We start from the raw sequence: 10,230 nt of genomic DNA on the forward strand, positions 1-10,230 counted from the left end.
ACTATGCTATCCTAAATCCATCGTAACCTAAGCAAAATGCGCAGTGCAATAAGCAAATTTGATCATAACCCACCGCAACGACCACCACCACACCGCTGAATCATTCAGCAACACTTTATAAAAATCAAATGCATCCCCAAAAAGAAAGAAAGTGGGAAGAAAAGAGAGAAGGAGTCTAAGGAGGAGGTTCAATGTACGTTCTTACGAAACGCAACCTCGGTGTCCAATCCAAAACCATCGACGCTACGAACGTGAACCAGAGCGGAGTTCCTAAACATCGCTACGAGGGGCTCCACGCTGAAGAGGTCGTTAGCGGAGTACTTATCCGCGCGTCTCGACAGCGCCACGTGCAGCACGCACACGCCGTTGGGCTTCAAGGTGCGTTCGATCTCGCCCACGAATCGTTCCGGGTACAGCGCGTGATCGAACACGTTCGAGAATTCGAAATCGAACGTGCCGTCATCAAACGGCTGGTTGTGAAAGTCGCCCTTAACGACAAGCGGAGGGTATGGAACGAGGTCCATTCCAACGGAGTCACTAACGCCGATTCGCCTCAGCGCCTCCACCTCTTGGCCCACGCGCGCGCCTATGCAGAGTGCCTTGGACGCGTTATTGAGAAGTTTTTTATCCTTAAGGTCCTCGAAGAAGCGCGCGAAAACCGGGATTTTGCGGTTCCAGTCGCGGGTTGTCCATATTTTTCGGAGGCGCGGGTTGAGGGTCTTGTTGAGCTGGCGTTGGATGTAGGAGTCGTAGGAGGAGTAACCGGGTCGGATTCTTAGGTCGTTGGTGGTGGTGGTGACGTGTGGCGGCGGAGAGAGGAGGTGGAGGAAGAGGAAGAGGAAGGGTAGGGAGAGGAAGAGGGAGATGAGGAAGCATCTTAGGATGAATGGTTTTGTGAGTGAGATGTTCATTCCCGCATGCATGTCGCTCTTTCATGCTATGCTATGGACAACAAAAACGGAACGTGATCGTGTTCTTGGTTTTGCTTTGTGTGTCTAAGAACGTAGCTTTGTGCATTCTTTAATTTGGATTTGTGTGTAGCATGAGATTGAGAGGATAGCTAGGGGTGTGGGACATGAAAGTTTCTGAAAACTTAAATTTGAAGACCCATAGAGAGAAAGAAAAAGAAGAAATCAATTAGAAGACGAAGGATAATAGATAAGCCGTTTATACTTTTAGGTTACTAAAGATAAACTGTATTTGACCAACGGAGGGATAGAGGGCATCAGTTGATTTAGGATTGTTTGAATTTAATAAGTGATTTTGAGGTTTAGTTTTGTCAACTCACCCTCTTTACTTTCTTTATATGGTCAATACTATTTTTTTCTCTCTCTTTTTATGTACTTCGCATAATTTAAAACATTTTTTTTATCTTTAATTACGACTTTATCTATATATCTGATATTGTTAATCATATATCTATCTTAATCCATCTTGTTTTTATCTCTAAATCAAATTTTAATAACTTTCAATTTTCGAAAATATCAATAGTTATAAATAATCTTATATAAAAGTTTAAATTATTCTTTATAATTATAACTTATTTATCAACAATTATTTATTATTAATTTTAAATTATACAAACATAAAAGCACATAATAGTATAATATGTAAAATGACATAGCCCAAATATACGTCGCATAGAGTGCATGTAACTTTGCTTACCGATTTATGATTGTTTTTCCATGGTGCCATTGGTGGTGCGATTAACACGTTGATGAACAAGCACTCGGATAGGTACATTATTTTATTTTTTTTACATCAGATACGGTACATTGTTAAGATAATCAGGTTAAAAGACTTCACATTATATTAACTTCTAAAGATTAAACTTTACCCATTCATTACTTGGAATTTTGATTGAATGTTGTAATGTAACAGAGTAAGGTTTGCATGCAATAATGTGATGACACTTATATGGACTGAGCCGTCTGAGCTTATGAACAACAAAACATATGTCAAGTCTTATTCAGAATAAACATGAGTTCACAAGGTAGATTAGAAAATTATCACCTCAGAATTAAATTAACTCAACCCAACTTGAGTTGAAAATATGGTAATTCATTGTGAGTCAACTCGAATGTGCCAGATTACCCCAAAAAGATAATTCAACCAAATAAGTTCAATCAAAATGTGTTGGGAGAGAAAAGGGTTGAAAGAATGAGATGGGAGAGAAGGGTGAGTAAGAAAAATATTTCTTAATCATATCATATTGAATTCTAACCTTGACCATAGGATAAAATTTTGCCCGGTAAATAGAATATGATACAATAATAGGATTAATTTATCATATCTTATTATCTCACCAAACCATGAATTAAGATGGGATATGATAGTATATCTCATCTTATTTCCCTTCTCATGCTCCGAAACTGTCCTTAATGGAATTATCAGTCCCAACACTGAATGACAAAAAATACAGAACTTCATCAATCTCTAAGCTCAACACCAAAAATTGCAAGTCAAAGATCAATTTCTATCTAACCATTAAGTACTATCTGCACCTGCTGGCAACTGGTGGAATAAAAACAAATGCATATTTTCACTGAATATACATATTTTACACTCACTCCTGCCACCACGAATACGGGTGAGAAGAAAGACCAGGAGGGGAATTGAGGATCAAAATAACCGGATATTCATTCAACTGTTTATCAAGTAACTGTATCCACTATCAACTAATTCGTCGTTGCTTTAATACATCCCCTTGAATACCGGATTTGTACGGCAAATGCTAGCTCCATACTCCTCATATTCTGCCTTTGTATGACAAGCCTGTAAGTTGGAACATATAGTAAATTAACGTTTTGCATTGAGACTTATCAGAAGGATTTAAGAAACATTAAGAAATTGTGGATACTCTCACTAGGAGAACATTAAAGCAAGAAAACACATTGCAGTCCACAAGGATGGCAAACAAAAAAAAAAAAGAAGCTCTGATGTCATACATTGTTCATGTTTCATATTTCTAAGCTTAACAAACAATACCATATGATTTGTTACCATGTATGTAATCATGGATTCATTTAACCTGGCAAAGCATACAAAATTCAGGTTATCAATACCAGGTAAAGAGGCATAGACAACCAACTACAAACATGACTGTTAGGAGATTAGTTATGACAGTTAGGATACTAATTAGTTAGTTAGGAGGTTTATGAGTTAAATAAATAGGAGGGGAAAGGATTCATTATATCTTATACGATTTGAGAATTTAGCTTTGTTGTTTGTGAAAGGAGAAATCCTGTGTGACACGGAAACCATTGGAGGAGAGTTATTTCTCCTAATTTTGTTCTATAGCAATCAAGAAATATCATCTTTCTTTTCTTTCTTCTTCTTTTTTTTAAGTTTCATATTTCTAAACTCAGCAACAATACCATGTGTGCAATCATAAAGTCATTTAACCAGGCAAAGCATACAAAATTCAGGTTATCAATGTCAGACAAAGAGCATGGACAACCAACTACAATCATGACATTGGCATGTAATCCATCCACCATTGCTTTCTCATGGACAATAAATAATCTAAGATTTATTGTCAACAAATAAAGGTACATCTCAAACCTATAAATCCATACATACCATTCAACAAATTGTCTCAGATCAATGTGCTCAAGATCAAAAGAGATTTTTTTCTTCTTTTTTTTTCTGGGGTATGGTACTTATAAGTCATAGCAAGTAAGGAAGTTAGTCATTGAACAAGTACCCCACCCCCTTTCCAATTACATATATGCACACTATTAGTACACAAAATTAGTGATTATAGGATGCACGTACTGAACCTCATAACCCCCAAAAAAATGTCGGAAATGCATACCGTAAAAAATTCAGGTGTTGATGCAAGTACTGATCCTCCAAACCAAACTGCAAATCTCTGGATTGGATGGCTGAGTACATTTACCTCCACTGGCTGTGACTGTAGGCACCAAATTAATGAAGTAGAAAAAGTAAATGCAAGACCAAAGCAATAAATATGTATAGCAGTACAACCTGCCATAACTATATCAAGGTGACAATTTGTTCATGCATGTGTTGGGTCACAGGGGAAGGAGGAATTGAGTACGACCTTGTCAGCACAAGTTACATAACCAAACCAATCAAAAACCAGCACAACACTATTTTCAATGAAAATAATTATGTGACAAAAAAAATTGTAATTATTTAATACAACATAATGATGTATTATTGGTTGTCAATTGGCTTAGTCCATACAACTTGTGCAAACAGGTTTACATATGAATTTCTTATCCGTGATTGTGGTGTGTGTGAGAGAGGGAGAATGATCAGTTTAAAGATGGTTTAAAGGTACCTAGTTACTTACTTTTATCTCCCCATTTATGCGTGCTTCAGATGAAAGGGCACGGGCATCCACTATTTTCTTAAGATCACGTTGCAACCTCCTGTGAAAATCCTTGAACATTGTTGAACCTCCAGACAACACGATATTCTGAAATAAAAAAGACAAAATAGGCAAGAGATAAAGAGATCAATCATTAAGAACAAGTTAACTAAAGGGCTTGAAATTCGTATGATCAAAAATTAAATATCGCAACTGGACTGATGGACTGATATAACACTTGACACTAGTGTACTCCACCTGGGCCAACAACAAAAAATACCTCAAGCTTAACATTGAGGTTTGGAAGATCCCTAATTTTATGATTAGAAGTAACGATTCACTAAAATTTAAAAGCACTCTTAGAGATTATTAATACACGTGTAAGTAAAGTACTTCACCTTGTATAGTGATCTCCTTGTGTCAATTGGCGCAGACTGAATGCATTTGTCTATTACAACTGGCAAAGGGGTAGTAAAGTCACTACTATATATCTCAGGATTAAAGAAAATCTGCAGAAATCATAGGGAAAACATACAGATATGTTAAATTGACTGGTCCTATTGATATAATGACCCCAACTGAACCTATAGATTAGCTCAGGAATTACACCAAGGCACTACTAAATTTCATGAATTATTCAATAGTTAAAGGAACAAACTCAAGTGGAATCAATAGCTATCACTAAGTGATACCAGGACTCTTAGAGATAGAGACTACATGATCAGTTGATCCCAAGTTCAAATACCCAGAGGCAGCAAGGCTACACTGCCTGCACTTAAGCCTCCCTTGCCTGTTCCCACACTACTTTCCGGGCCCCTTTTATAACCCAAAAAGCAAAAGGAAGAAATTCTGACCTTCTAAAGAGAAGGTTTGGATCAAGGCAAAAAGCATAATAGCACTTTAGTTTTTTTTACCATTTTCTCATATAGACCTCTCTATTTCAGCTATAGAATATAGATATTAATGTAAATATCTCCAATCCAAGTCCCCCTCCCCCCCCCCCCCCCCCCGCCCCCCCAAAAAAAAGGCAGATTTATGACTATAATAGAGAAAATCTAAATAGTGCCCATAGAACAAACCTCAGGGCCAAGAAATCGCTCATAGCCAATATCACATGAATATGGTGCCCCCGTCTTTGGTTTAATACCTCTCCAATGCTTGATGTACTTGCCTGGTTCTTTGTCATGCTTATTAAATTCCTGAGAGAAATTTAGCTAATGTTATGTAGGAAAACTAAAAATTTAAAAGACCACTTTAGTTACATCCCTTGATTCACAAAAAGAAGGGCAAATTAAAGAATTTATTGACATTTGACATGCAAATGGAAGAAGCAACAAAACTATTGGCAGAGGCACACCACAAACTCCTCAAATAATGCTGTCAAAGTACTGAGTATTGAAATAAAGACAACCTTCACAATGTCAGAGCAGGTGTAGCAATACATTTCCTTCACTTTCCGTGCCACTTCAAAAGAGTCTTCCGGTGGTACATTTTCTCCTCTTTCCTGCATGAAGCAATGTCAACACAACAGGTTGTGAATCTGGCTTGGAAAAATGCAGATTGGCAATTGGATATGGATTATTACAATCTCAGTCAGTTCAACAAAAAATATATAGCTAAATACACGAATAAGTTTCATAATCAATCATGAAATAAGTAAAGTTCACTTCTATTTATTAACTATTAAAAATGTAACAAAAATACTATCATAAGTGTGCTTCACTAGCTAGTGTAAATGGTAATTTATGAGATCTTTCAAAATGAAAAAAGGTTTACAAAAATTCACAGATATTCAAATATGGGAACAATACCAGCACAATAACTTTTTAATTTTATACCAGAAGGATTACCCACCCGCATAAGCTGCTGAACAAAAAGAGTAATATCTTTTCCGGCAATAGGAATCGATTTGATGCTACTCCCAATAACATAGCCGTCTGCAACAGGCACAATGTGAGTAGCTCCATCTCCAACATCCACTACAACTCCTGTCATCTCACACTAAGAAGAATTCCAGATCAGCCTAAAAGGAAAATATTCTTAAAGTAAGACAGATACAATAAGAAAACAAGAAACAAAATTTCTTCATAGCTCTAATGGTACTGTTATCAAATTCAAGTATGATTATGCAGAGTCAACTTAACATTTTATATTCAACATAATGAGGGGAGCTGATGAATTATCCTATGCGCTAGTAATAATGCAAAACCACCACAAAATTTCATTCATATTCTACAGTATGGTTCACTTTTGGTTTCAAGTGAAAGCATCCAAAATCATCAAATTGCAGGGGCTGATGAAACATCCAGTGTATTTTGTGTTTAGATAGCTAAATATGTAAAGCATTCAAGATTTATCATCCAAATCCAATTCTGTATTCAACATTATTCCCAATTATTTTCGGGTGTACCAATTACCAACCTTGGACGTCGTGTATCCAGCTGCAAGAGCAAGCACGGAATTGACAGCAATGTAAAGTCCAGGCACATTAAAAGTCTCAAACATGATCTCCCCAGTATACTCGCGACTCTCGGGCGCGGTCAATGGGCTCTCGGTCAAGAGGAAATAGTGATCCTCCGGATCACACCTCAAATAATTGAAAATGCACTGCTGCCAGAAGCGCTCCATGGCATCCCAATTCTCAACCTGGCCATGCCGAATCGGGTAGCTGAGATTGTAAGTGCTGCTAGACCGAGACTTGGAAAGTGCCTCATCCCCGATGAAGAAATCAAGATCTGCCATAACCCCAGCATTGTGCTGGGCCACCCAACTGCCTTTAGAAGAGCCCCTCGATTGATTCAGAAACGACTCATTAACAGCAACAACTGTCGGAGCAATAAAACACGGCTCAACATTACCAGCAAACCCCATCTTCGTATACCTGCAAAAAAAAAAAAATCATTTTTCAAATTCAGACTAAACCCAATTGGGATGAATCAATATTACAGACAATTCTAGTAACAAAACTAAGCAAACATGAGTGGGCCTTCCAACAAACACATAGTGTCCACACCACATAAGAAAAAAAGTACAACAACATAAAACTAAAAGAGAAAGTGGGTGATAAAAATGGAGAAAAAGGGTACCCGGAGCCATTGTCGATGACTACAGCTGGACGAGAAGAAGATGGGTCCATGAGAAAAAGCGAATAAGTAGTAGTGATGGTGAAAGCTGAAGGTGGATCTGCGACTGAGATCCGAGAGTGAGAGTGAGTGTGAGGCAGAGGTTCATGGTCGTGAAGAGCGCCGTGAGAAGCGCAATAAGGAGGAGGAAGAAGAAAGTGGTGTAGGTGAGGGTAAAGATGATGGTGATGCAGACTTTGATCCGAAGTGAAAGAAGATAGTAAAAGACAAATGAGAATGGTTGGTGATTGTTGTTGCTAAACCCATTTGAACACAGCGAATGGAAGTGGAAGTGCAGGTCCCATTTAGTCGATCATCATTCTGTTCGTTTCCCGAAGATGCTTTCCTTGGCAACCAAACAATGACTCTTCTCTTCTCTAGTTCTGTCTGTTTCTTTCTCTTTGGTTTATTATTAATCTTAATTTTTAATAATAATAATAAATTAGTGTGCAGGGCATGACGGCAACTACAAACAATTGTCGTTGTTGCCGTGTTGGTACGAACAAATGGAGGATGCTTGATCTCAAGCACCGCCACCCAACACGAATATTTAACTTGTTTGATTTCTTTCTTGCTGCCTGCCCTAGTACCATGAATTCATGAACCTCTGTTAGAAAAATAAAAACTGTCCGTAGTTTTAATTTAAATAAATTTGGGTAATTAAGAACAGATAACTCACAATTCAATTCTAACTCAAAATCTAAATTTTCAATTGAAATTCAGGTCACAGCTCATTCAATTCGTTATCAATAAAAAAAATCATTACAAAACTAAGCTCAAAATACATGAAATTGAATTAAGATTACAAGCGGGAATTAAAAAATTGAAGGTTCCTTTAAAAAAACATTGAACAAGGAATTAATTTATATTTTTGGTGAATGGAAATTAATATACTTGAACCCTTAATAGACATAATTTAAATATTTAATAAAAGTTTTAATATCTAAAAATAGATTAGGAATAAGTTTAACTGTTTTAGAAAATACATATAATAAATAAATTTAAAAACTCTATAAATAGAACCTTAAACATTCTTAGAGCATCTTCAATTCAATGAGAGTGAATTATTTAATTTTAAGTAACAATATTAAACTTTTTTTCCACTCAAGCAGATAATATGATGTTACTCGTATAAATAATTGTTGCTTAACAAATTAATACCATAAATAAAATATTTTTCAAAAATATTATATGACCTGTAAAATTAAGTTAATCACTCATTTCAATCGTCTTAACATGCGTAGAATGTTTAAATTTATGTAAAATTCTAAGGCCCGTAAAATTGTAGATGTTCTTGAATGTATTCTAAAAAGTAAATTTATTTTTGTGAAATCTTTAATTATTATTATTGGGATTGATTTAATATATTTCATAGTAATTAATTGTCATATAATATTTGGCATAATATTATAATATATATTATATTTAAGAATATTTTGGGTGTAATTATAGCCAAAATTTGGGAGGTAGTTATTTTTTTATATATTTTGTATATATATTCAATTCAATTTGTTCAATAAGAATTGTATGGCATTTTCTTCTTCATAGGATTCCTTAGAAAGAGAAGAAGCTAGAAACAAAGAAAAAAGGTAATTCTTAGGTCAGTTAGGGGTACAGATTTGATCTATAACTTTAGGTGATCTTCAAGAGGTAAAGACCTCTTTTCTCAAACTTTCCATAGTAGTGCATTTTATAATTATTTTGGGTATATTGGTAATACATGGAATTGTTTTTTACTTTGTCTGTTAATTATGTTTTTTTATTTTAATTAGAGAATTATTTTGAGTTGATGTGGGAAGAAATGGGGATTTTTCTTAAATTAGGAATTAATTTTTATTTTAAGATTGAGTTTATTAGTCCTTATTTTTTTGAATTTTTGGTTTTAATTCCTAATTTAAATTTTGACAAAATTCTTGAACTTTTACCCTATTCACCACTTTTTATTTAAGCTTTAAATAATAACATTAACGTACAATGTAACAATAATGTTGATAATCTAATAGCATCAAAGAGTCTAACAAGATAAAATAATAAACATGTAATTTTTTTTAATAAATTATAATTTATTTTTTTTATCAACTAGTATGTCATAGTTGCAACCTCTTTTAGAGATGATTGTAATTACATCCTCAAGAGTATTGATTTAGTCAACTAACGGTAAGATTTTAAATTGAGCCTATAAATCTTTGGTAGTCCTCATTTAAAGAGTCAAATTTTTGAAGTTGAATCAGATGTTAAAGCCAAACTGTTATTGGAAAGTTATCTTAATTGCAATCTCTTGATGGACTACCTTAATTGCAATCTCAAAAACAGTGATTTACTTCCACACAACTAGAAATATAGTTTAAATAGATTGAACTTATAAAACTTGGTCTATCGTCGTCTTAAAAGTTGATTTTGTGAGACTCAATTAAATCCCAAATTCAAATTCTAAGAATTCTATTGATACTTCATATTTTTATTATTTCCGTTCTGTATATAAATTATGATTTTTGAAGCTGAACCGAACAAAACTGACTAAAAATGGAAAAACAAGTGAGGATTAGTATTAAAAAATAATAATTTATCGTTCTCTTTCCAGTTCTTGCTTTTCAAATCGTTGCCAAGCCCAGGTGCAAGGCAACAAGAAGCAAATGGAAATTCATTCAACAATAGATCAACCTTTGAAAACTGCATGGAGCTTAATTTGTAGAAACTTGAACCGAATCAGATCTATAAATCGCAAAAGGGGAGGTAACCAAAAAAAGAAACCACTGGCTAGCTTGGGAA

The 10,230-nt window shown here is 35.1% G+C and overlaps 2 protein-coding genes across 2 annotated transcripts; both read right to left on the reverse strand.

The window, feature by feature from the left end:
* Positions 1 to 28: 28 nt before the first annotated feature.
* Positions 29 to 1,157, reverse strand: LOC114422806. Its single transcript, XM_028389340.1, has one exon. It carries the CDS (start codon positions 921 to 923, stop codon positions 189 to 191), a length of 735 nt encoding a protein of 244 aa, XP_028245141.1. The 5' UTR covers positions 924 to 1,157; the 3' UTR covers positions 29 to 188.
* A 1,117-nt stretch (positions 1,158 to 2,274) lies between these two features.
* LOC114421817 (actin-related protein 3) lies at positions 2,275 to 7,983 on the reverse strand. The gene is made up of 9 exons (XM_028387903.1): positions 7,426 to 7,983; positions 6,761 to 7,220; positions 6,194 to 6,340; positions 5,751 to 5,843; positions 5,419 to 5,538; positions 4,738 to 4,848; positions 4,322 to 4,447; positions 3,818 to 3,916; positions 2,275 to 2,775 (listed from the first exon to the last, which is right to left on the reverse strand). The coding sequence occupies exons 1-9, from the start codon at positions 7,473 to 7,475 to the stop codon at positions 2,695 to 2,697; spliced, it is 1,287 nt and encodes a 428-aa protein (XP_028243704.1). The 5' UTR covers positions 7,476 to 7,983; the 3' UTR covers positions 2,275 to 2,694.
* Positions 7,984 to 10,230: the final 2,247 nt, after the last annotated feature.

Source organism: Glycine soja, chromosome 8 (assembly GCF_004193775.1).
Source record: "Glycine soja cultivar W05 chromosome 8, ASM419377v2, whole genome shotgun sequence".
Lineage (NCBI taxonomy): Eukaryota > Viridiplantae > Streptophyta > Magnoliopsida > Fabales > Fabaceae > Glycine > Glycine soja.